The 26,798-nt window shown below is 56.3% G+C and overlaps 1 protein-coding gene across 3 annotated transcripts in view; it reads left to right on the forward strand.

The window, feature by feature from the left end:
* Nucleotides 1–17,500, forward strand: part of Tspan9 (tetraspanin 9) — a 144,538-nt gene extending 127,038 nt beyond the window's left edge. For all 3 annotated transcript variants that reach the window (XM_045139679.1, XM_045139680.1, XM_004668694.2), the window contains 6 exons: nucleotides 10,501–10,692; nucleotides 10,961–11,035; nucleotides 11,225–11,326; nucleotides 11,966–12,097; nucleotides 12,770–12,853; nucleotides 14,382–17,500. In XM_045139679.1, the coding sequence (XP_044995614.1) occupies nucleotides 10,501–10,692; nucleotides 10,961–11,035; nucleotides 11,225–11,326; nucleotides 11,966–12,097; nucleotides 12,770–12,853; nucleotides 14,382–14,453 (657 nt within the window). In that variant the 3' untranslated portion in view covers nucleotides 14,454–17,500. The remainder of the gene's footprint in view (nucleotides 1–10,500; nucleotides 10,693–10,960; nucleotides 11,036–11,224; nucleotides 11,327–11,965; nucleotides 12,098–12,769; nucleotides 12,854–14,381) is intronic.
* Nucleotides 17,501–26,798: the final 9,298 nt, after the last annotated feature.

A 26,798-nucleotide genomic window follows, 5' to 3' on the forward strand; every position in this document is an offset into this window, starting at 1 on the left:
TGCCCCCGTCCTGAGAGCCAGCTGTCGGCAGTTCTGCTCCCCCCTGGGAGGGCGCTGGGCAGCCGCCAGCTCTGATGTGTGCGGTTGCACCCACCATGGCACCATCCATGCTGTGACGTCATTACAGGTGGCTTGCCTGGCACACAACATAATACCTGGCAGGGGAGAGAAGAGGTACTGGTGCCTCTGATACCCTTTGTCTGGACCCCTCTGACGAGTTCCGGCGCCCTCCGTCCCTCAGCACCTCACCTGTGGTCCTTGGCACCCCCCTCCTGGCTCCTCCCTGGACACAGGAGTGTGGGCAGCCATGGCCCCGGGCTGCAGGCATTAGGAGCTGCGCATACGTCCCCCAGCTGCCATCACAGGGCAGTTGCCCGGGCTCTACGGTTGGGTGGGTTATTGGGCTTGGGTGGCCCGAGGCTCCACAATGCTTTCGACTGGAGCATTGACAATGCAGCGTGTGGAGAAAAGCTGAGGCCAACGGTCACTGGCTTCCTGCTGTCCAGCAAAGAACCCTCCCAGCTCCTCTTGTAATTCGGGGGACAGACACTTCTGTAGAACATGACTGCTGTGTCAGCCTCCCCCTTGTGACTCTTGCCTGCCCCGTCTGGGCCAGCCCGTGACCTCTTCTGTGTTCCTGGACATAGGGACGAGCTGGGAAGCCCCTGTCCTCCACTGCCAGCCGGGAGAGGAGCTGAATGGAGTGATGGGGGCCCGCGATTCTAGAGACATGGGCGTGCCTTCTCCCCGCACCCACCTGGGCGCCAGGATATCACTCGTACCCAATGTGCTACCAGCATAGACGTGACCCCGGCCCACTGCCCAGGCCTGGAATGTTCCTGGGCGTGCGGTCCTGTCAGGGAAGGCCGGCAACGGGAGTCGGTGCTTGTGGACTGCTGGGCGATCAGTCCTGTCCAGGGCTTGTATCTGTCGGCCACTGCTCTTTGACGTGCCGGCCACATGTGACTTTGTGTGGGGGGGCCATTCCTCAGGCTTTGTGCCTTCGAGGGTCCTCTGCCCCACTGGGTGCCCATGGCAGCTGCGACTCCACGCCCCACAACTTCAAGTCCTCATGCAGGCAGTAACTTGTGGGCCTCGTGAGTAGCTGGAGAGGCGTCGACCCCCACAAAAGCTGACCCGTGCCCGCTGTCGGGTAGGCACAGTCCGTGTGGCTTGGGAACACGATATGGCAGGGCGGCCACCACATGTGGTTGCCCTTTGCTCCCAGGGGAATGAACTTAAGTTAAAGGGACCATGTCGGGACTGCACGGGGCAGGTGGCAGGTAGCCCTTCTTTGCCATGCTCTATAGGGACCTTCGTACCTCAGCTCACCCTCATGGACTGTGGCGCCCAGGACAAACGTAGGTTCTGCTACACCCATTTGGGCCTGCCTAGAGTCCGACCAATGCTGTGCTCAGAGTGAGGTCCCGATCTGAGGCCGCTCTCCATGCCCAAGCCTGCCAGAAAACCCCTGAGACGGTAGCTTCCTTCCGCAAAGCTGGCCTCCACCCTCCAGGACAAGAGGACATCCAGAGCTTGGAGCAACCGGCCAGTGGGAGGCGGGGACTTGTAGTGGCAGGAACTTGGCCCTTACCCACGGGGGTACAGCAAGGCGCCTTGTAGGGGGGTCACCTTTCTCTCTCGTGCTCTTGAGGACTATAGGTTGTGAGACTGCAAGGGGCCTTGGGGAGTTAGAAGAAGTGACAAAAGTCGCCAGAGAGGCTTGAAACTCTCGTATCTCACTCCAGCATTTTAACCGCAGAGGTCTGGAGCTCCCAACACACCCCGTACATTGTCCTGTTTAAGAGCATCTCTCAAGTTACCTCATCTGTTAAGCCACCCTACTCTGAAACAATCAAAATGTAATGAGGTTGTAGGCAAATAGATGATTTATGTAATCTTTGTTTGGAGGAAAATTAGGCTCACAAATACGGGTGAGATCTCTCTCTCTCTGTCACCTATAACGTTAGGGGCTGTGAAGTGGAACTGTGGGGGAAAAAAAATATTGGAGTCTTGAGAGAAAGAAAAGCATCCAGTGAAGAATGGCCTAGAAATCGCCATTGAGCTGTCAGTTCTGCACATGAGATGAAACCGTGCCGTGGCTACCGGTCAAGGCGGCGGGGCTTAGGTTGGATTACGGGACATGCGACGCCAGAGCATGGGAGGGGACAGTGACCTCTCTGTCCCCTGTGCTGGTCCCGCTCTAGCCAGACTCTGACTTTCAGTTTGAGACAGAGAGATGCGCCGCGGAGGGTGACTCAGAGGTGAAAGATGTCACAAGCCCTTTCCCAGGCCAGGAGGAGACTTGGGGGGGGGAGCATTTCCGGCCCCTCACCTTCAAGCGCGGAAAGGCCTGTCACGCTCGTCCTCGGCGGTCTCGTGTGGGACAAGGACTGATGCATGCTAGCCACAGGGAAGCGGGTCCTTGTTGACGGGATCCTTGCCTGGCGTTACGCAGAGGGCCGAGGGGCGCCTGCCACACGCTGAACCCTCCAGCCCAGCGGCCCCCCTTCTCCATGCTGCTATCCTTCTGCTGGTGGCTGGGTGACTTTAGAGGAAGCCTCTGACTTTGTCTCTTCATTTTCCTGCGTGGAAATGGGAATTGTGCTCTGCAGCTCCCTTTATGGCCCTGAGAATAAATGAGCTGCAGGTCCCGGGAGAGCAGCGGGAACCTTCTGCAATACCGAGTGGCAGGCGCCTCGGCTCCCTCCAGGAAGTTCTTGGCAGGTCGGCTTCTCCCAGGACTGGCCAGGAGGCTCCCCCTTCGCCAGCACGTCACGCTGTGAAATTAAAGCTATTCTGATTGTCTCTTTTATTCGCTATATGCACCTTTTTTTCTAAAATTTAATTTAATTTTTATATTTTTTTGGTTTTTCGAGGCAGGGTCTCAGGCTGACCTGGAATTCACTATGGAGTCTCAGGGTGGCCTCGAACTCGCGGCGATCCTCCTACCTCTGTCTCCCGAGTGCTGGGATTAAAGACGTGCACCACCACGCCCGGCACCTCCAATTAGTTGTACGTCATTAGACCTCAGGCCCGGTGCCCACTCTTGGAAAACAGTGGGGAGTGCTGAGTCCTGGCGCTTAAAAGTTTCCCAACAGCGACCAGGGACTGAGGGAGGCTGGCGAAACAGAGGGAGCCAGCCGAGGCAATCTCCCCCCCCCCCCACAGAGGGTCCATGTCAGGCGTAGGAGGCGGTGGGGTGACACAGGCCGTGGGTGTGGGGGGCTCTGGGCTGGCGCAGGCGGCGTGCACCTCACACTAGGGCAGGCAAGCTGGGCAACTTGGGTCACTGGGGATTCTAAGAGTTGAGAGGATGGATACGTACGGGGCTTCGTTTTCTTTCTTTTTTGTTTTTTGTTTTTCGAGGTAGGGTCTCACTCTAGCCCAGGCTGACCTGGAATTCACTATGCAGTCTCAGGGTGGCCCTGAACTCACGGCGATCCTCCTACCTCTGCCTCCCACCACGCCCAGCACGGGGCTTCCTTTTCAAATGGGATGTGTGTGTGTCTGGGTCTGGTCTTTCACTAGTCCTTTGTAAGTCCTTTCCTTTGACCAGCCACCCATGTGCTCATTGAAGAAACACCCAGTAGTCCGCATGTCTGGGCCCTGGGGTACAAGAACTATGGATGATCATGACTTTGGCCCTGGAAGAGCCTGTTCTTTTTATTTTATTTTTGTCACAGGCCAGCAAGTCTACACAGATAGAAGCCTGGGATGGGACCTGGTGAGCTGCTCGGGGTAGAGGGGGTGGAATGGGAAGGAGCGCTTCTAGCCCAGGGAGAGGCTGGGCGCCTGGAGGAAATAGGTGTTCCCGGCCCATGGGGGAAGGGTGGACGCTCCTGGGCAGGTCAGTTTGGAGGGAAGCTGTGGGAGAATGGGGAGCTGTGCGCAGTCAGCACAGAAACCTTTATCAAAACGGCTGATCGGCGTGGGTGACGCTGGGCATGTTAGGCCTGTCCACGCCGGCCTCAGGGACGCGGGGATCGCCGGCTGCGGCGCCGGCTCACGTGTGTCTGGGCCTCTGTCACCCGCTGGGCCCGTGCTGGGTGGACTGTAGGGACAAGAGGAAGCCTGGCACAGCTCTCTGTACTTCTGTCTGTGTCTGTGCTTCTGCAGGGCCAGGCCAGGCGCCCAAGACTGGATGGCCCTGGAGAAGTGACCCGAAAGCACGGGCCAAAGGTTGGGGTTCTGTTCCCGGCCGTGGGGGTTTACCATAAACACAGTTGACCCTAGTGCCAGCCATGCTGTGCAGGCGCGAGTCCAGGAGTCTGTCTCCTCAACTTTGGGTCTCTTTGTAGATGGCCTGGAGCTCTTTTTTTCTTTTCTTTTCTTTTTTTTTTTTTGCCGGGGGTAAAGGGGAGGCTTGGAACCCAGGAGGCTCCTCAGCCTGCCCCTGCTTGGAGAAGGGCACTGAGCAGGCCTAGCCTACACCACGGTTGCTGGTGACCATCCCGCGCAGGCCCTGATCCCCCTTGTTAGGTCAGGACAAAATGGAGTCACTGAGGACAGCAAGAGGGAGACAGAGACACAAGGACGTGGGCCGTCCACATTCCTCAAGGAACCGCCCAGCCGTCATCCCTTCCTTGCCTAGCAACGCCCCAGGTCTAGGTGTCCTGCCCCCCTGATCTCTCAGGTCACCTGCTCCCTGCTCTGGGCTCACCCCCTGGCTATGTGAAGTGGCTCATGTAAAGAACAAAGGAGTCCTTTTCCCTCCCTCACCTTCCCCACCTGAAGAGCTCTAGAAAGCCCGCCATCTGGAATCTCGAAGCTGGCTGTGCTCCGCTTGAGACTCAGTCCTGGCAGCTCGTGCTTTCCCCGAATGAAAGCTTCCGTCTTCGCCTCAGAGTGGTCTCCCTGGTCTTGGCCACTCTGAACCTCACACCCCTGAGCCGCTGTCTCACCCCAGATTCTCCGCCTTGGGCTCTGTGATAGCTCTGTCCTCTCTGCTGAGACACCCTCCGCGCTTAGAAGGGAATCTTCCCGAATGCGGTTGGCACAGCTCCCAGCACTGAGCACTGAGCCACTAACGCCTTGTTCTTCCGGCACGGCTCCCACTGTGTGTGTGTGTTGGGGGGGGGGTGTCCCTGCTCCCTCGTCCTCTCCAGCCCCTGTTTTTCCTTACCCTGCTCTGGCTCCAGAGTTGGCTGCCTGTCCCCTTGCCCTCAGCCTGTCCAAAGCAGGCTGCCTCCTCTGACGCCACGGCAAACCTGTGTCTCCTGCAGTGCCGATGTTCGTGGGAGTTGATGTGACTTGGCCTGAGGGGAAACTCGGGGTCCAGGTTTCCAGCCTCTGTTAATGTCCGTGGTTGGGTAGCTCCAAATAGAGACACGGGTGTGGGGACAGAGCCCTGGTTATTTGCAGGTGGCAGGGGCCTGTCCTGAGCACTGTAGGATGTCCAGCAGCTTCCTTGGCCTCTACCCTTTCATGGCAGAAGCACGTCCCCTGTCCCTTCCCCACTTCCGCTGTGACAGTTAGAAAGCGTCTCCAGCGTGGCGAGGTGATACACGCCTTTAATCCCAGCTCTCGGGAGGCAGAGGTAGGAAGGAGGGTTTCTGTGAGTCTGAGGCTACCCTGAGACTACGTAGTGAATTCCAGGTCAGCCTGGGCTAGAGTGAGACCCTACCTCGAAAAACAAAAAAAAAAAAAAAAAAAAAAAAAAAAACCCAAAAAAAACAAAAAAAACAAAACCCCCCCAAAAAACAAGTGTCTCCAGCCTGGTGTGGTGGTGCACACCTTTAGTCTCAGCTCCTGGGAGGCGGAGGTAGGAGGATCACTGTGAGTTGTAGGTCAGCCTGGGATACAGAGTGAGTTCCAAGCCGGGCGTGGTGGCGCACGCCTTTAATCCCAGCGCTCGGGAGGCAGAGGTGGGAGGATTGCCGAGAGTTCGAGGCCACCCTGAGACTACAGAGTGAATTCCAGGTCAGCCTGGGCTAGAGTGAGACCCACCTCAAAAAAACAAAAAACAGAGTGAGTTCCAGATCAGCCAGAGCTAGAAGTGAGACCCATCTTCAAAAAAAAAAGGGGGGGGGGAGGATTAGCTGGAGGAAGAGAAAATACAAGAAAGGAAGGAAGAAAAGTCTCAGAGGCAGGCCTGATGCCCCTGGGATAGAGCTGATCCTGGCTCCACGCCACTAATAAAGTGGACAAAGTCAGTATGTGTGAGGCTCGGCTGGGCCGGGGCTGGACGTGGAAGTGACCAGTGCAGTGATCTATTCCGGATCCCATAGTTGACAAGGAAGCCGGCCTCTGAGCGTTAACAGAATCACGGTCACACGCGAGGTAAGGGGTGCTGTGCACAAAAGGGCCCCACGTGCTTTCTGCAGGCCGGGCGCAGAAGTAGAAACAAGGCGGGGGCCTTTCAGGGCGGGGGCTGGGGCAGGGTGCCTTGGTGCCTGCCACCTGGCGCTCCTGGGGAGTGAGCAGAAACGGAAGGAGCAAGCAGGGAAAGTGGACTTGTCCCGATCTGGCTGGGGTCTGCCAGGACCCCTGCCTCAGGGTCCCTTGTCTGCAAAGTGAAGCTTTTACCTCATTGTCTTCTTGTCCTGCAACTTCTGCTGGAGCTGGGTCTTGGAGGGGTCATCTCAGCAGGAGACCTGGAGTGCTGCCGAGGGGGCTGCGTGGGTGCTCTGCAGGCCCCAGGGCTCAGCAGACACTGTATAGGATGCTTGGGAGTCACCGGGGCATGGGTCTGGAGAGAGGTGAGGGGTGGGTATGGGGGATTTGAGAGGACACTCTCCAGGGCCTGGGTGCAGGTGCTGATAAGACAGGCGCTGACTGGGTCTCAGGTTGATGAGGCCTCAGGAAGGCACAGAGAAGAGACCTGGGTGTGCAAACAGAGCCCTGGCCGTTTCTACGTGGTGGAAGTGGTGAGACCGCAGGAAGGAACGGAGAAGAGACATGGGTGTGGGGCCAAGAATCCTGGCTCTTTCTACCTGGTGCTTGGAGCCTTGAAGACCACGTCGAAGGGCGCAAGGAGTGTGAGGTCAGAACCAGTTGGAAGAGTCATGGCTGACCCCACCCCATGAGACTGAAGTGCTGAGAAGCTTCCCAAGGAGAGGTGCCTGGATACTGCACCCCCCCTCGCCCCCGTCCCCCCAAAAGTGATCCTAGCAGACTGTTTCTAGTGGGCTGTGGCTTCAGGAGGAAGTGCTCTGAGATCCTTAGGCCTGGAAGGATTGGGGGCACACAGCTGCAGGGTGGCATCCTGCAGCCCCCCCGGGGGGGGGGTCCTTGGGCTCTTGCACCTAGTCAGAGACCTGCTTGGGAGGTGTTCCCACTTACTCATTCCAGGGTTTGACTTTTAGAGCCATAAATCTTCGGCTCAAGATCATGAATTTCCCCTGGTGTGATTAATGAAAGAAAAATTGAGACGGCAGCGCCGAACTGACCGGATTGAAGAAAGTTGGGTTGACAGGCTGCATGCCACGCAGGTCTAAGCAGGGCGTCTCGGGCCACCCTGTAGTTTCTGAGCCGGGCTAGAGCTCCATCTAACGGTCACCAGAGGGGTAGCACCACCCATCTACTCTCCTAAGCTTTCTGGTGGCTTGGACGGCACGCAGGCTTGGATCCTAGGAGCCTTGACCCGGAACCATTTTCCAGCGGGTGGGGGACCTGGGCATCTCGAATGGCTAACTCTATTCCCTACATCGCCTTGAGCTGTCTTTTACTTAGTAATTATGGAAATAATGTTCACCTGTTTTTTTTTTTTAATGCATCGTTGCCTTTTGGTTTTCTCCATTTGTCCAAATCCTGCTCTTCCTCAAGCCCTGTTGACACTGCCTGTCTCCCATGGGACTCGGTCTCACAGTGCACTCCTGAATAGCCACTGCGTGTCCAGGAGGCGGCTGGCTCTCACCTGGTCACCGAAGTAACCCCGTATTGTGGGCCAGGTGCCCTTGTCCTCGATGGCCTCTTCCGGGAGCAGCGAGCAGCTGCCAGTGATTTGCTGAAAACCACATTGGACCCAGTGCTGAGGCCCGTGTCATCCCCTGCCACGTGGCGCCACAGGCAGCAGACTGCTCTTTCTTTCGGTTTTTCGAGGCAGGGTCTCACTCCAGCCCAGGCTGACCTGGAATTCACTATGGAGTCTCAGGGTGGCCTCGAACTCACGGCGATCCTCCTCCTACCTCTGCCTCCCGAGTGCTGGGATGAAAGGCTCCCGGCTCAACTGACTGCTCTTTAGCCGGCTCAGCTCATTTCCCACCTACCAGGGCTCGGGAACTCGGTGTACCCTTTTTAGAGCACTCTGCCACCCATATTTATGTGGCATACTTCCTTTCTTGATCTGGGCACTTCCTCAAATGCCATCTTGTCCAAGAGGCCTCATCTATCCCCAGTTACCAGCCCTTCAAGTGTCCTTATTTTTCTTCCTGGCTCTTCTCGGCACCAGAGACTCCATCTGTGTTTGCTTGGTTGCATGTGCGTGTGTGTGTGTTCTCCACGAGAGGTCCCTTACTCTGAAGGCAGGGCCTTTGCCAGGGCTGTGTGTCTCCCCCACATGGCATTCAGCAACCAGGTGTCTGGTTTGGATCTGTGGGCTGAACGAGCCAAGGAAATGCCGACTCCCAGGGGGGCCCCGCTGCCCTTGCCCTCGCCGCAAGTGCCCACGGCGGGCCACCTCTGCTGCGTGCGGACCGCCTCGCCCACGTGGCTCTGTCTGCACCCCGGGCATCAGCTGCTGGGGAGAAACAGGGATCGGGCTTGCGCTAGGGAGCTGGGGTGTCGGCATACAGGAGCTACTCAGGAAATAACGTTTTCAGCCAACGGCACCTGTCACCCCATGTTTCTTGGTCCGTTTGAATTCTCCCAGGAGCAAGGCCTTAGTGTTTGCATTCTGCAACAGGAGAGCCGGCAAGGTCACCCAGGCAGGGCAAGCTGGAGCTGAGGGTGATTCCCAAGTCCCACAGCTGCCCTTGCACCTGCGTGGAAGGTTCTTGGTCTCCACCTGCGCCATCCACCCATTCACTCTTCAGTGACCTATTAATCCCTCCAGCCGGCTGGGACAGCCCCGTTGCCTTCTCTGAATGCGCACGGCCTTTGCTTGACACCAGGGCATCCTGGCTGGGCGTGGGAGATGCTGTGCCCGGTTGTCGTCCCTGTCCAGCAGAGGAAAGCTCCAGAAGGCGGGTCTCGAGTGTGCCTGGAGACTTTCTGGCGAAGGAGCTGTGTGCTGTAGATACTCGGTAAATACTGGCCGAGTGATGGATTGCCTTCTCAGACCCCGTGCACGTCCCCGGGGCCTGGAGAGTGCCAGCTATACGGAGCATGAAGCCGGCCTGGAGGGGAGATTTGCAGCTCTGAAAGGAAGCTCTCCCCCAGGGGGCGCTGCTGGCTCCAGTCACAGCCGCGGGGGTGCTGGGCAGGAGGAGGGTCAGTTTTCAAGCCCGTCGTGCCAGCCAGCCGCGGGCTCAGTGCAGCGGGAGTGAGGTGTATTAGCTTCCTTTCTCACGGATGTAACAAGATACCTGACAATCGCAACTTGGGGGAGAGGGGGTTACTGTGGCTCCGAGTCCCCCATGGTGGGGAAGGCAGATGGCCGGCCATACTGTGCCCCCAGCAGGCAGGAAGAGAGACGAATGTGGCCGCTCGGCTCCCCCTCCTCCTGCGTATTCAGTTCGGGGGTCCCAGCCCAAGCCATGGTGCCGTCCACGTTCACCGTGGATCTTCCTGCTGGGGAAAACCTTTCTGGAAACACCCTTATCGACACACAGGTGTTTCCTGGTGATTCTAAGTACAGGCAAGTTGACGGTGGCGACTGGCTGTCACGGGGGGAGTGTGTGGTCAGCCTCCCCATCCTGCCCCCGAGCCAGCCCCCAAAGCGCCTTTCTTCCTGCGCCCTTGGAAGTCCTGGCTCTGGGAAAGCGGCGCTGTGGCTTCCCTGGTGACCCCACAGCCCAGCCCATCCTTCCGTCCCCACCGCATGCCCTGTCGCTCAGCCTCCATCCTGAGTGTCGCGCCTCTTCTCTGTCCTGGGGAGGAGTGTCACCGGCTCAATTGCTGTGTGCTTCTCCCTGTCTGAGTTTAGGTTTTCAGTGACCCTGTCTTTTTTTATTTTTATTTTTTATTTATTTATTTGAGAGCGACAGACACAGAGAGAAAGACAGATAGAGGGAGAGAGAGAGAATGGGCGCGCCAGGGCTTCCAGCCTCTGCAAACGAACTCCAGACGCGTGCGCCCCCTTGTGCATCTGGCTAACGTGGGACCTGGGGAACCGAGCCTCGAACCGGGGTCCTTAGGCTTCACAGGCAAGCGCTTAACCGCTAAGCCATCTCTCCAGCCCGCGACCCTGTCTTGATTCCAGATGGGGACACTGAGGCACAGGGCGTGTGTCTCGGTCACAAGCTTTGGGCCTGTGACCACACTTGGCTGTCCTGGTCTTTTTGTTGTTGTCTCGAAGACGGGGTGGTGCTGGTAGTGGTGGTGGGGGTTCAAGTGTTCTTTGGAGCTGGGGAGGTAGCTGCGAGAACGACGTCCACCTGACTCTTCCCCTCTCTCCAGCTCTGCGGCTGCGGGCTGCTTGGAGTGGGCATCTGGCTCTCCGTGTCTCAAGGCAACTTCGCCACCTTCTCCCCCAGCTTCCCCTCGCTGTCGGCTGCCAACCTTGTCATCGCCATAGGCACCATTGTCATGGTGACAGGCTTCCTCGGCTGCCTGGGGGCCATCAAGGAAAACAAGTGTCTGCTCCTCAGCGTAAGTTGGGGCCCCGGTGCCCCGCCTCCCCCACCTCAACCTCTGGATCTCCCCAACTTGCGCGCTTGGAAATTGTTTCCAGAAATGTCCCGTGCCTAGCCACACCCCCGCCCCTAGCCTTCCGTCACGCTCCTCCTCGACACCTGGTCTGTCTGGGGATAGGTGGCCCTTCCCTGACCCGACCCAGGCACCTTGCCCGCCTCCCCGGCCCCACCGCCACGCTCCTGGCTCTGACGCTCCCCCCCCCCGTGGGCACTCTCCCTTCCAGTTCTTCGTCGTTCTGTTGCTCATCCTCCTGGCAGAGCTCATCTTGCTCATCCTGTTCTTCGTCTACATGGACAAGGTGAGCCTCGCAGAGGGACGCTGCCTGGGGAGGCCTGGCATGGCCTGCCACGGGCGAGGGTTACCAGCCAGCCGCCCTCCCCGTGCGGAGGTGCGCCCCGGGCGGTCCCCAGCTGGCCTGGCATGCGGCAGGGACAGAAGCCCGCGTCCGGGCCCCAGTCAACCTGTGGCGTTGCCCCCGGCCTGACAGGTGAATGAGAGCGCCAAGCAGGACCTGAAGGAAGGGCTGTTGCTATACAACACGGACAACAACGTGGGGCTCAAGAACGCCTGGAACATCATCCAGGCCGAGGTGAGGCTGGGCGTGGCCGGGCGGGTGGGCGGGGTAGGCCTCTGGCTGCCTTCCAGCCAGCCCATAGGGCAGCGGTGCCACCTGGGGGAGCCCAACCCCTCTTGGGTGTCTGCCTGAACCGATGGGTTGGGCGAAGCCCCTGCCCGGGAGGTGAGCCCCGGAGGCCCTGGACCCTGGACGTAGGAGTGGACAGGCTCAGGAGCTATGGCAAGGGAGAGCCATGGGAATCTCAGCACCCCGGATCACGCTCGCCTCAGGAGACGGGTTCTGAGAATGAGAGTGTGAGAATAAGTTGGTGTTTCCACATACATACCCCACCCTGGGGGGGCAGGCCCTGGAAGGTGTGTGTGCTGGTGGCCGGTTTGGGGGGGCAGACCACAAAGCAGAAGGCCTATGATGCTGGTGTGTTGAGGTCCTGCTTGCCACCCAGTGTCCATTCCCCAAGGACAGCATCCCCGCCCTCTCTCCCTGATGGTCTCCGGGAAGAAGTGCTTGGTCCCCCGCTGCTCCCAAGGGCCCGAAGTAGAGACAGGAAGCCGCTGGGGGTGACTGCTCTGGTGGAATTGGGGTTGGCCTGGGCAGGGGTAAGCTTGGAGGACGGGGCCAGCCATGGCCCATCCCTCCACCCCGTCCTATCAGATGAGGTGCTGCGGAGTCACTGACTACACAGACTGGTACCCGGTGCTGGGGGAGGACACGGTTCCTGACCGCTGCTGCATGGAGAACTCGCAGGGTTGTGGACGCAACACCACCACGCCCTTGTGGAGAACGGTGAGGCTGAGCCCTGGGCCTGGGAGCCCAGTTGTCCTAGAAGCTTTGACACTTTAAAAAAAATTACATATTTATACTGGGAGGGGGGAGGGAGAGAGAGAGAGAGAGAGGGAAAGAGAATGGGTGCGCCAGGGCCTCCAGCCACTGCAAATGTACTCCAGACGCGTACGCCCCCTTGTGCGTCTGGCTAACATGGGTCCTGGGGAATTGAACCTGGGTCCTTTGGCTTTGCAGGCCAGCATCTTAACCACTAAACTGTCTCCCCGGCCCAAGCTTGTGTGGTGGATAGCCCTGCATGCGGGGCGACATAGGTCACAGGAATTACAGTACTGTGGGATGTGCCAAGGGGCACGCAGGACTGAAGCCATAGGCAGAGTGCGTGTGCGTGCATCTGTGCGTGCACGTGGGCCCTTGCACACACGCGTGTGCTGGACCCGCAGTTGGCAGAGGGCGAAGGATTGGGTGGGGTTGAGGCTGCGCAGCTGGGCCTTGCAGGTGAAGTCTGGGGGTGGGGGCTGTTTCTAGGAATGAGGACCAGCAAGGGACGATGAGCTATACGGAGCCAGAACGGGGCCATGGGCATGGGCAGGGGCAAAGTGAGATGGGCAGGGATAAAGGCAGTTTGCCTCACACCAAGACCTTTTCCTGGTGCACCCCCCCCCCCCCCCGCAGGGCTGCTACGAGAAGGTGAAGTCGTGGTTTGATGAGAACAGGCACGTGCTCGGCACGGTGGGGATGTGCGTCCTCGTCACGCAGGTAAGGGGACCCCGGCTGCCTTGTGGGGCTGAGCCAGGGCGGCGGTGAGGGTGGGGAGCCCCCGCGGATGGGGCTGCGCATGGCGAGAGGGGTCCTGCACCCAGACGCTGGAGCCAGCGTCACCCGGTGTCCCTGGCAGCCAGGAAGGCGCACACAGCATCCCCAAGTCACCAGCTTCACAGCTGGAGCGCGTGGGTGCCTAGGCGTTGGCCGTGAAACCGCAGTGGCCTCTGCCTGCAGCGCCTCTCTGTGTGAGCCATCTTTTGGGGTTGAGGGTGAGGGACGCAAACAAGATTTAAAACTGTTCAAGGTCCATATGTCCAGTAATGTCATCCTCACGGTCTAGAGCTAAACAGAAACGTGGGTGTTTCTTTTCAAATATATATATTTTATTGACAACTTCTATATTTACAGACAGCAAACCATGGTATTTCCCTGCCCTCCCCCGCTTTCCCCGTCATAGCTCTGCTCTCTGTCACATCCCCTCCCTCTCTCCAGTAGTTCCTCTTTTTTTTTTTTAAATTTTTTATTTATTTATTTGAGAGCGACAGACACAGAGAGAAAGACAGATAGAGGGAGAGAGAGAGAATGGGCGCGCCAGGGCTTCCAGCCTCTGCAAACGAACTCCAGACGCGTGCGCCCCCTTGTGCATCTGGCTAACATGGGACCTGGGGAACCGAGCCTCGAACCGGGGTCCTTAGGCTTCACAGGCAAGCGCTTAACCGCTAAGCCATCTCTCCAGCCCCAGTAGTTCCTCTTTTAATTTGATGTCATCATGTTTTTCTCCTATGATGAGGGTCTTGTGTGGGTATTGCTAGACGCTGGAAGGTCTTGGACATCGAGGCCAAATTCTGTCTGGACAGTTGTATGTAGGGAGTGGTGTCCTTCCTTTGGCTCTTACATTCTTTCTGTCACCTCTTCCACAATGGACCCTGAGCCTTGGAGGGTGTGAGATGTTTCAGTGCTGGACACTCCTCCGTCCCTTCTCAGCACTATGTTTTTTATATATATATATATAAAATTGACAAGAAACACTTTTTTTTTTTTTTTTTCGAGGTAGGGTCTCACCCTAGTCCAGGCAGACCTTGAATTCACCATGGAGTCTCAGGGTGGCCTTGAACTCATGGTGATCCTCCTACCTCTGCCTCCCGAGTGCTGGGATGAAAGGCGCGCGCCACCACGCCTGGCTAAAAAACGTGTTTCAATGACTCTGTCTTCCTGCTTCCTTCTTCACACTCCTGCCTCAGTTACCCCCGAGCTCTGCTCTGAGTCAGGCCCTTTATGACTCTGCCGTCCTCCTCCCGGGCCCCTGAAATGTCAGCCTGCGAGCAGCTTGGGGGCCATGGCTCCCGGTCACCCTCCAGGAGCTGGGCTAGCGTCCGCCTGCGCACCCTCTCTGTTCACTGTCACACTTCACCAGCACACCGGGGTCGAACCCACTGCTCATTGCCCTGGGACAGGCCCCGAGCCTCGCGGAGCCGCCATCTGACTTCAGAACGTTGTGTCAAGTGCCCCCTTTGTCTTCCAGATCCTAGGCATGGCCTTCTCCATGACCCTCTTTCAGCACATCCACCGGACGGGTAAAAAGTACGACGCCTGAGTGGCCGGCAAGCGCCCAGCCCAACCTGGACACTGTGTGCACCAAGGGAGGGGACCTGAAATTTTGCCTCCCGTCGTGACCTCCCCATCTCCCGACTGCCACCTCGCCCCACCTGCCATCCTGCCCTCCCCTGCCCACCACCTCAGCCTCGGAACGCTTGGAGGGCAGGGGTGTCGCGCAGAGACCTTGGGGCTTGGGTGCCCGGATTCCTGCACCTGTGTATTGCCAAAGACATCGGGGCGGGCGGGGTGCCAAGAAGGAAGCCCCTGCACTGATGGGTTTCTATCCCTGTGCCTCACACTGACTTGTCCGCGCGTGGGGCGGAGAGACTGCCCCGGCCGAGGCCGCTGCCATCTAGCTGCCCAGCCAGAGAGCCAGCCGGGGCACAGTCTGATGCCGCCAGGCAAGGCCCCTGGAGCGTATCCTGCCCAGGCTTTTTATACTTACAGTGTACCTTTTTTTTTTAAGAAAAAAAAACTTTATTTTACTCTGATTATGATTATTCAGGAATATTATCAGATAAGTTTAGGGATAGGTTTCTGATTTACAACTTTTTACTGTGTTGATTTTCTTAACTAAGATTTGAGTTTCCTTTTCCTGTGGGTGGGGATGGGTGGGCGAGAGGACACCCACCTGCTTTCGCTGAGGAAGACACCACTGTAAGACCCACATGAGGCTGTAGGGTGGGGAAGCCCAAGCCTTCCCCAGAACTCACCTTGAGAGGATAAGGACCCGCCAGGCCTGGTGACCGTGAACAGGGGCTGAGAGGGGCAGGGCGAATGACAGACACGGTGCCCACATGGCAGAGCGTCCTGCTCAAGGGCCATGGCATTGGCCCCAGGAGCTCTGGCTTGGTTGGAGGCAAGGGGGCTTTGGTAGGCGTGTGGCCAGGGTGGTCAGGGTCTGTGCACTTGTCGCCGGGTTTGTGATGTCTCCTTGCCCCCTGTGTCCTCTCCTGGTGTGGTGGCTTCCCACCTGCCTTCGTAGTCCTGGTGGCTCCCAACACATTCCCGCTGCAGACGGAGGCTTCCAGTTCACACCCAGATCACCCTTCCCTCTGCTCCGGCAGGAGAAGCAGCCGTGTTCAGTTTGGTCCCCCAGGGATCCCGTGCCCATCCCAAAGGGAAGGCGGAGCTGGCACACGGTTAAGGGCCACATCCGCTGTGGCCGTGACACGGAGGATCTGAGAGGTCAGGCCACCTTCCGAGGCAGTGCAGGGACAGAGCTGCATTGAGGGCGTTCAGAGCTGGCCATGGGAGGTGACAGGCAGGCAAAATAGTCAGCTGCAGCAGGACCCCTTCCCGAACTGATTCTCAGAAAAAGTTAAAAAAAAAAAAAAGTGGGCTTCAGAAGTTTGTCCCCCAACCAGCTGGGATCCAGTGTGCCTGAACCCTTGGGGTTTCACGTGGCAACTGCGTTCCCTTCACGGTTTGATTGCATTTGTAATTTCCTGCCAGCTCTAGGCTTCCCCAATCTCCACCTCCTGCTGTTTGCTTTCGGAGTTGCCCATGCCACCCAGCCGGCCTGTAACCCTTCCGTCCACCTAAAGTTACAAACAGTTCAGGACCAGGAGAGTAAAACCTTCAGTGTGCTCAGGTGTTGGTTTTTTTTGGGGGGGGAGGGCGTGGGGTAGCAGAGCAGAGTTGTTCCAGCAAGGCGGGCAGAATGATGGCCAGTTTCCCGAGATGGGAGCGTGATGCTCATGGGAGATGTTGGTAAGGCAGGCAGGTCCTCAGGGGAAGGTGTGGCAAGCACATTTGACAAAACTGTCCTTTCCTCTATTCCCCCGGCTCGTCTTCCTGAGCAGGAGCAACAGCCGTCTCCCCAGGGGACCCCAAAATGCAGTGGACGTAGACTCATGGGATACTCAGCAGATGTCTGAGTCTTGCTGTGGGTGGGTGGGATGGATTTGTTTATGCCTATCAATGCAACTTTCAGTCTTTTGTTACTATCTAAAGGAAAGTCCTGTGCCCTGGGGAGGCACGAAGTTTTCCCTGGCTGGCTCCTAACCCTTTGCCAAAGTCTCCCTGTTCTCCCCCCCCCCCCAGCCCCAACCTTCTCTGGAGTGTGGCAGATCCCGGCTCACAGGTCCCGAACTCCTTGGAGCCTCAGCTGTGTGTGGCTTAGGAGTCACTTACACAGTCTATGTGAGATGGAAGTCCCCAAGCACAGGGCCCATGTCCGGAGTCCCTTGTCCACCCCATCCCGCAGAACGTTCCCCACGTGGTAGAAGGCCCCGGGGGGAGGTGGCCTCAGCTCTTCCTGTCTGTGAGTTCAAGTGGCTTCCCTCGCCCTTGGCTTCCCTTGCTCAAGTGGGAGCCAGGTCAGATGCAAGCAATTCACATGCCTACTCACCAAGTCCCTTTGGAGCCGGGAGGGGTGGCGCACGCCTTTGATCCCAGCACTCGGGAGGCCTGATACAGTATTGCTCATAGCTGGTGGGCGGGCTCCGTGGACAGGGCCTGAGATCTATCCATGGGTGGCTGGCAGCGGGTGTCAGGGTTCAAGGCTCTCCAAGTTGGGACAGTGCCAGCTTATCTCCCTGCCAGCCTGGGCCTGCGTCTCGGCCACCCCCTCCTCCCCCGCACCTGTCTGGTGACTTGGAACTAAGTGGCCGAGCCTCCACGCTTTTTTAGGTGGACAGAAGTGGTGGTCCCCTCCTCTCCAGCCCCTGCTCACCCTTTGAGGTGCTAACTAGCAGGGCCATGGCATGGGCTGGGGGCTGGGTTCCTGTTCTTTGCCCCCTCAGCCCGTCCATCTGGTGGCCTCCCCTCATGTTCCTGCCCTCTTACTTCCCTCTCCTCCATGGGCGTGGGCAGGGCTCCTGGCCTCCCTGCCCCGAGTGGGCACTCTTGAGGGGGTCTTCGCCCCCCCCCCCCCCGTGCCTGGGCAGCGCAGAGAGCCGGGAGCGCCCGCTTGTTGGTTTCAAATGCACTTTCTGCTTGCAGTGCCCCATCTGCATCTCCTTCACCCCTGTCCTGCTTTACCGACAAACCATGTTTTTAGCATGTTTTTAAATAAAAATTGATAATGCGTCAGAAGCACAAGCAGGCAGCCCCCGTGGTGATTTCTTCCTCCCGCCAGGACCAAGCCGGTGCTTGTTCATGTAGCCGTGGACAGGAGGGACTCCCAGGGACATCAGACACTTCCCTTGCCCACAGGGGAGACCCCATGGCCCAGGTTCAGTCCCCTCCTTGGGATTGGGGGGGGGCAGAGTAATCCTACCACTCCCCTTGTCTTGTGACCTGACATAGGCTCGGTCGGTGGCCCAAGCTCTTGACCTCAGTGGCTGTCCCCCACAGGTGGCCGGTCCTGGGGGCGATGCGGAAAGACTGGGGGGGGCGTACCCTTCGTGTTCGCGCTGGGGACGAGGCTGTCGGTGGAGGTGCAGCCTCACCTCAAGCCCACTGAGGCTTGTGGGTGTGCCTTGGAGCCTTATAGTCTTTTTCCAAGAGTGCGTGTACCTTGTGACGTCACTTGGCCAAGCCAGCGTCTTCCCTAGGTAGCTCCAGACAGCTTTCTAGAAAGCCTAGAAACTGTGTGTGTGTGTGTGTGTGTGTGTGTGTGTACGCATGCTCCTGAGGGAGGGGAACGTGTCAGCACGTGGCTGGAGGGAGAGCTGGCCAAGCCCACGAGGCTCTGCAAGCCCACGAGGCTCTGCTGTCTCCCTTCCATGGGATCCCCCTGCCGCCTCACTGGGGCGCCAGCTAATGGGCTTTGCTTGGCTGTCCTAGACACAATCACAGTTGCCAGTGAGAGCAGCCCAGTTACTGCTCTGGGCCACTGCTGTGTCCCGAGGATGGACGCCAGGATTCTGGGAGCGGCCAAGGGGCGTAGGACATCTTCAGATCCTACACAAGCGGGGCCCCTTCTCCCTCCTTCCTCAAGGGAGTACCCAGGTCACCACAGGCTCGGCCCAGAGCACAGCAGCAGCAGCAGCAGCTGGGTCCTAACGTCTCGAGAGACTTTGTCCTGTCTTGGGTGACCTGTTCTCAAAAGTCCAGCAGCAATGGGTCCTGCAGAGTCTTCCCCAGAGTCACTGAAGGGATTCCGGCTGTCAGGTCAAGGCCAGGGGGAAGCAGCGCTTCATCTGCTGAAAGATCGCTGGGTCACAGGAATTTGCAGGGAAACCCCGTCACCTGTACCCATCCGCTGCTGTTTCGCAGGGTGTGCCCGGGTCACTGTGCTGTCTGTCAGCACATGGGGCAGTGGGATGCGGTAGCCACTTCGTTAGCATTTCCCCCCATTTTTAAAAAATATATTTATTTGGGAGCGACAGAGAGAGAAAGAGGCAGAGAGAGAGAATGGGCGCACCAGGGCCTCCAGCCACTGCAAATGAACTCCAGACGCGTGCGCCCCCTTGTGCATCTGGCTAACGTGGGTCCTGGGGAATCCAGCCTCATACTGGGGTCCTTAGGCTTCACAGGCAAGTGCTTAACTGCTAAGCCATCTCTCCAGCCCTTTTTAAAAATTTTAGATAGAGAGGAGAGAGAGAGAATTGACACACCAGGGCCTCAGCTACTGAAATCCAATGCCAGACACTTACGCCACCTAGTGGGCATATGCGACCATACACTTGTCTCACCTTTGTGCATCTGGCTTACATGGGATCTGGAGAGTCAAACTTGGCTCTTCAGACTTTGCAGGCTAAGCGCCTTAACCACTAAGCCATCTCTCGAGCCCTCGTTAGCACTTTTGTCAAGTGAGCTGAGCCACGCCAGGCAGGCGTTTGGCTGGACTAGAATGAGACAGTTGTTTTCTTCTAAATGATGGGCTCCAGTTACCACGCAGAGGCCTGGGCTCTTCCAAATAGGCCTGGCATCCACTGAAGACTCTAGCCACCCATCTGGGGCCAGATTGGTGGTGGCATAGACAAGATGTCCAGTCTCTTGCAGACCCAGGGGATAAAAACTTGTACCCAGCACAAGTGGCCCATGACACCATACGGCCAGCGATCTAGTGGACCACAGGAGAGGACATGCTATTGCCTCTTAGTGCTGGTAACAGTATTCTCACGGTCTTGGGGGTCATGGAGGGCAGGGATTGACCCAGGCTAAGGCTAGGAAGGGAAAAACCAGCGTGGCCAAGGGTACAAGGGGGTAAATCTCAAGATGGTAGCGGAGGGTGTCTAGAAGGACAGCCATTCCTCCCAGAACCTATCCTGGTGAACCAGGTCGTAACTGAGGGCCATGAGATCCACTGGGGTCTGAGCCTTGAGTGTGACACGTTCAGCCTCAGCCTTCAACAAGATGCCTGGCTGCAACGTGGAGCATGGTCCCGGGGGACAGGGTGACCCCAGGAAGATCCAGCATCAAACCGGGGTTTGGTGAGAGAGAGATTGACCTGCGGGAGAGAGGCCGTGCATTGGGGGTCTGCTTAGATCTTCTGGAGGAGAAGCGTGCTTGCCATTTAACCAGCATGACAGCCTGGATGGAAAGACTTAACCACTAATCATTTGCACCAGTGGTTGGGGCTCGGGCACTGCCGGGCACAGGCTGGAGACTTCAAGAGACGGGCCTGAGCTGCCAGGCACAGCTAAAGAACCCCAGGCTACAGGAGGCCACTCCCTCTCCAAGCCCGGCACACCTGAACTTAGGCTTTGCCCATAGCCCTGTGACCCTTGGAAACTGCCTGTCAGCCAGCAGCCTTCACACAGCCCATCCTCCTGGGACCCTCTCCCGGCCACTATGTAAATCACCCACCTCTCTCCCTGTGTGCTGGAATGAACGTCCATAGGCAGCGGCCAGCAGCCTTTGGGCCCACCCGTCCCCTTAGGACCCTCTTCCTGCTTTCCACTGCTTATAAACCCACTTCCTTGACAAATAAACTGAGCTGTTCACAGAGACTGCCTCCTGAAAGTGACTCATCTTCTAAAGCCTCGTGTATTTGTGATTAAGCCTCAGATTTACTTCCCCAAGTGGTAGATGCCTTGCTGGAGTTGGGGGCGGGGGTCGTGTGTCACTGTGGAAGGGCCTTGAGGTTTATTATTCCAGTCCACCAGGTGTGAGGATCTAGCTCACTCTTACTGCTGCCTCCACGTTGATGGGGCACGACGTGGTGTCCAGCCTCTGCTCTGCTGTGATTTCTCTGCTGTGATGAGAAGCCCCCCCCCCCTTTGAAACTGTAAGCTGCCGGGCGTGGTGGCACACATCTTTAATCCCAGCACTCAGGAGGCAGAGGTAGGAGGATCGCTGTGAGTTCGTGGCCACCCTGAGACTCCATAGTGAATTCCAGGTCAGCCTGGGCTAGAGTGAGACCCTACCTTGAAATCCCCCCCAAAAAACACAAACAAACAACAACAACAAACAAAAAAACCCTATAAGCTGACATACCCTTCCTCCCATGAGCTTTGGGTTGGATGCTTTTCCTAGGCAACAAGAAGATCTCTGTTACCCCTTTCATCCTCCTCTTTATCTGGTCCGGAACACCAGCCCGTGGAATCGTGCAGCCCACATTCAAGTTGGGTCTTCAATCCTCAGTCAAACCTTCCTGGAAATGTCCTCACGGAAGTGTGTTTCCAAGGGGATCCTAAACCCAGACTAGCTGGCATTGAGGCTTCGCCGTCACATGCAGGTCCATCCTGGCAGAAGCTTGGGAGACGTGACCTAAGTTCCCCGAACATCTGCTGCGCGGCTTGCAAGATGCTCCCACAGACACTCAGGCTCCTCCTGACTCAAGACGTCCCCTTGGCTGTCCGCATGTCGGAATGTTGCCGTTAGAGATGGGTTAGGGGACAGCGAGAGGGAGGGTCTGGGCATTGGAAGGCGCTGGTCCCCTGAGCTTGCCTTGATTTGACCCACAGATTAGAGACTGGCCGGTATGGACGCCCTGAGGATGAAATGAAAGAACGTATGCACCATGGAATTTTATTCAGCCCAAGGAAATATGCAATCATGTCATTTGCATGAAAATGAGTGGAAGTTGAGATGATCATGTTAAGCAAAATAAGCCAGACTCAGACAAAGATCACTTATCTTTTTCTTATATGAAAAAACTAGATTTTCTTTTTACTTTATCCATTTTGAGAGAGACAGAGAGAGAGAGAGAGAACAGGCACGCCAGGGCATCTAGCCACTGCAAATGAACTGCAGATGCATGCGTCCCCTTGTGCATCTGGCTTTATGTGGGTACTGGGGAATTGAACCTGGGTCTTTTGGCTTTGCAGGCAAGCCTCTTAACTGCTAAGCCATCTTTCTAGCTCCTAGATTTTTTTTTTTTTTTTTTTTTTGGTTTTTCAAGGTAGGGTCTCACTCTGCCCAGGCTGACCTGGAATTCGCCAGGTAATCTCAGAGTGGCCTAGAACTCATGGCGATCCTCCTACCTCTGCCTCCCTAGTGCTGGGATTACAGGCATGTGCCACCACACCCGGCTAGATTTTCATGAAATCAGTGAACTATTTGGGAAGAGGGCACAAGAGAGGGTAATGAGAGGTGTGATCAAAGTATATGCTATAAGAAATGCCATTATGAGCCAGGCGTGGTGACGCACACCTTTAATCCCAGCACTCGGGAGGCAGAGGAAGGAGGATCGCCATGAGTTCGGGGCCACCCTGAGAATACAGTGAATTCCAGGTCAGCCTGGGCTAAAGTGAGATCCTACCTAGAAAAAACAAAAACAGGGGCTGGAAAGGTGGCTTAGCAGTTAAGTGCTTGCTTGTGAAGCCGAAGGACCCCGGTTCAAGGCTCAATTTCCCAGGACCCACGTAAGCCAGATGCACAAGGGGGCGCACGCGTCTGGAGTTCCTTTGCAGTGACTGGAGGCCCTGGCGCGCCCATTCTCTCTCTCTCTCTCTCTCGCTGTTGCTCTTAAATCAAAACAAACAATTTAAAAATAAAAAGAAAAAACAAAAACAAAACAAAATGCCATCATGAAACCTATGGATGATACAATGACTGTCGGGCACTAAAAGTCAAATTAAAGGCATCCAGCTGGTTCCAGTGGAGGTGCTAGGCCCTGAAACTAAAGGCAGGACCCCGAGGAAAAGCATCGCTCAGACAGAAAGCCAGGGACACAAATGAGGATGGGGTGTGGGCGTATCTAGGGGAGTGAGCTGTCAGATGGAGCTTGGTGGGCAGCTGTGCCCAGGCTAGCTCTGCTATCGCTCAATAACCCACAGAGGTAAAAAGGGAAGTCAGATTAAATAAGTGTCGTTTGGGACACAAAGATATTGGCATTGCACTCGCCCCTGCTCAAAGCGTGCAGCTCGATTGGGAAGTTATCGATCGAGCCGTGTTGGTTTTGCAGAGTTTAATGACAGCCATGAGAAAGGACCAACCATTGTCTCCTTAAGCTAACAGCAAGAGTAGCGACATTCCCCAGGCCTGCTGGGCAGCTGCTGCCTGCATCTGCCCGCCGCCCCCCCCAGAACCGCCCTCTTGTGCCTCAGAGGCCCACAGAGAGCTGAGAGCCCCCTGGGGTGAGCCTGAGGCATGGGCGAGGTTCTGCGGGAGTCCTGGGCAGAGCTGAGAGGTGGTCTGGTCGGGGAAGGGCATGCAGTGCTCTGTTGCTGGGTCCTGTGCATAGCATCTGTTGCCTAGATATTATTTTCTCTGGCTACAGAGCTCGGGAACACTGTCCAGACTAGCCCTGAACCATGCGGCCTCCCTCCCTCCCTCCCTGTCTCTCTCTCTCTCTCTGTCTTGTTCTCACACATTAAAAAAGAGAATATGGCTCCATGGTAGTAGTGGTTTTTTTTTTAATTTTAAATTTTTATTTTATTGGAGAGAGAGAGAATTGGCACACCAGGATCTCAGCCACTGCCATCAAAGTTCAGATGCTTACACCATCTAGTGGGCATGTGCGACTTTGCACTTGCCTCACCTTTGCATGTCTGGCTACGTGGGATCTGGAGAGTCGAACATGGGTCTTTAGGCTTTGCAGGCAAGCTCTTTAACTGCTAAGCCATATCTCCAGCCCTCCATGGTAGTATTCTTGCTTAGTATGTGGGAGCCCTGTATTTCATCCCAAGCACTGCAAAAACAAAACCCCAAAACAACCCACAAACAAATAACAGTCACTTGTGTCAAGGGGACGTTAAACATCTGCTGTATCTGGGTGCCATGGTTTGAATCTGAATTTTTTCTTAATATTTTGTTATTTATTTATTTGACAGAGAGAGAGAGAGAGAGAATGGGTGCGCCAGGACTCCAGCCACTGCAAATGAACTCCAGTTGTGTGTGCCCTCTTGTGCATCTGGCTAACATGGGTCCTGGGGAATTGAACCTGGGTCCTTTGGCTTTGCAGACAAATGCCTTAAGTGCTAAGCCATCCCTCCAGCCCGAATCTGAATTTTTTTAAAGATTTATTTTTATTTATTAGAGACAGAGAGAGAGAGAGAGAGAGAGAGAGAGAGAGAGAGAATGGATACATCAGGGCCTCTAGCCACTGCAAACACCAGCACATCCGCCACCATGTGCATCTGGCTTATGTGGTACCTGGAGCATTGAACCTGGGTCCTTAGGCTTCTCAGAGCCTTTAACCGCCAAGCCATCTCTCCAGCCCTCAATCTGAAATTTGACGGCCCCTTTCCCGCTCATGTATTGAATGCTTGGTGCTATTTTGAGGGCTGAGGGGCCTTCAGTTAGTAGGCTGTAGTTCATTAGGGGCGGGCCGTTGGAGGTCATACCTGCCTCATGCGGCCCTGAGCTCTCTGCTTCTTAGTCCACCACAACGTGAATAAGATGCTGGGCTGGAGAGATGGCTTAGTGGTTAAGCACTTGCCTGTGAAGCCTAAGGACCCCGGTTCGAGGCTCGGTTCCCCAGGACCCACGTTAGCCAGATGCACAAGGGGGCGCATGCGTCTGGAGTTCGTTTGCAGTGGCTGGAGGCCATGGCGCACCCACTCTCCCTCTCTCTCTCTCTCTCTCTCTCTGTTTGTCACTCTCAAATAAATAAATTTAAAAAGGAGATGCTATTGTTCCCACTGTCATGGCCAGAGCCACTCTGACACGCCTGCCCTGTTCAGTAGTCTGAAATCCCTCCGAGACCATGAGCACAACCAAACCTCTCCTCCTTTACATCATTCCTGCCAAGGGTTCAGTCACAGTGATGAGAAAAGCGATACACTGGCTATAGTGACAAGGAGCTCTCTCGCGCCTCTGAAGCGTGAGCCCAGGGGTCTTGCCTCCTGCCTGCTCAAGCCATTGTCCGGGTTCCCGTCAGATGCAGAGGCAGAGGGAAAGGCAGTGGGAGCTTTCTGTTAGGAAGAGACTGGGGCTTTGGCCTCCGCGCAGCCCTCCCCATCACAGCTTGTTAGCCGCCGTAGAAAGGAACGAAACCTTGGTTTCAGCCACGACAGCCCAGCCCCCCCCCACGCCGCCGGGGGACTGCCATGGGTACGCATTGGCATTTGCTGGGAAGTCGTGGCATCTGACAGGTCAGCCTGCCGTCACATAGGAGAGGCCGTGGCGTCACCCTGGCCCTCACTGCTCCCCTGATAAGACCCTTGCTAGCTGCCGGGGTTGTCGATAGCAGTCACAAGCCACCAAGAGCATAGACAGCAAGTCACCAACTGCTTATATCATGGAAGAGTGTGGAGTGGAGCCCGTCCTGCCCTGAGCATCACACACACACACACACACACACACACGTGCATAGACTTGTCAGTCCAGCGGGTCAGAGAGCTATGAAAACACTGTATACTAGGGCCATTCCGTGTTGAACACCCAAGCGGCAAACGTCTCTGCTGTGAGTGTCTTTTGAATAAATGAACTTTAAATTCCTGGAGACCACCGCCCCCCCCCCATTGTAAGATGGATGCCCACAGGGGGGACTTCATCAGGTGGGCCACTCTGCTCACACAGCAAGTGGCCAGGCCCCTTTCGAGTACACAGCGGTCAGTGGCTTGGCTTTTAGGGCCTCCAGTCCTCCATCTTGGGGTCCATTGTACGCCACCAAGTAGAAGTTGCAGAGAGAATGGTGAATTTAAAGAGACCATAACTTACGTCAGACAAGAAGCAGCAGCTACTGAAAATACATTTACACGTGTCAGGGTCTCTCGCTGCTATGCCAGACACTTGGGCCACTTGGGAATTGAACCTTGGCCAGCAGGCTTTGCAAGTAAGTGCCTTTAAGTGCTGAGCCATCTTCCCAGTATCTATTTTCTTTTAACTGCTCAATGCAAGCTGGTGCCCTTAGCAAGCATTCATGTTTGTTTGCTGCTGCTGCTGCTGCTGCTGCTCCTCCTCCTCCTCCTCCTCCTCCTCCTTCTTTTCCCCTTGAGGTAGGGTCTCACTCTAGCTCAGGATGACCTGGAATTCACTATGCAGTCTCAGGGTGGCCTTGAACTCACGGTAATCCTTCCACCTCTACCTCCTGAGCGCTGGGGTTAAAGGCGTGCACCACCACGCCCGGCTTCTTTCTTGTTGTTTTGATTCTTCTTAAATTTTTTTCTTTATTTATTTGAGAGAGACAAAGAGGGATGGAAGAGAGAACGAGCGAGAATAAGCATGCCAGGATCTCTAGCCACTGCAAGCTGACTCCAGACTCATACGCCACCTTGTGCATCTGGCTTCAGTGGGTCCTGGGGAATCAGACCCGAGTCCTTTGGCTTTGCAGGCAATCGCCTTAACCACTGAGCCATCTCCCCAGCCCTTGTTTCTTTCTTGAGACGGTCTCATACTGCAGCCGAAGCTGACCTGGTTCTCATCAAGTGGTCCAGGGTGGCTTCAAACTCAGTAATTCTCCTGTCTGAACCTTTGAAGTGCTGGGATTACATGCCCGGCACGTTAAACACTCAGGGCTGTAGGGCCACACAGCCTCCAACTCTTGGGTTTGGGATAAGGACAAATTGGCTGGTGTGAGCTGGAGAAATCCTACCAGAGAGGCTGAACTGAGCCCGTCTAGGGCCAGGTGCCAGCCTGAGGAGGCCGCTGCCCTGCCCTCTTACCGTGGTCTGGGTTTCTTACAGCCAAGCACAGGGCCTTCCTCCTCAAACACGTTTCAACGAGGCTTACTGTCACAGCTGGTGACACTTGTGAGCAGCAGAGGTCCCTGCAGACGAATACATGGGGAGAGTCGGTGAACGAGGGGTGAGTTCTCTCCTGGCATGGGTTGGTGGGCCCAGAATCTCCTTCCAAAGACGGCATCAGTGGGCTGGAGAGATGGCTTAGAGGTTAAGGCACTTGGCTGCGAAGCCTAAGGACTCAGGTTCAAGTCCCCAGGACCCACATAAGCCAGATGCGCATGGAGGCACATGCGTTTGGAGTTTGTTTGCAGTGGCTAGAGGCCCTGGTGTGTCCATTCTTTCTCTCTCTCTAGTAAATAAACACACACACACACACACACACACACACACACACACACACACACACACAATTTTGGCCTTTTGAGGTAGGGTCTCACTCT

Source organism: Jaculus jaculus, chromosome 23 (genome assembly GCF_020740685.1).
Source record: "Jaculus jaculus isolate mJacJac1 chromosome 23, mJacJac1.mat.Y.cur, whole genome shotgun sequence".
Classification (NCBI taxonomy): Eukaryota; Metazoa; Chordata; class Mammalia; order Rodentia; family Dipodidae; genus Jaculus; species Jaculus jaculus.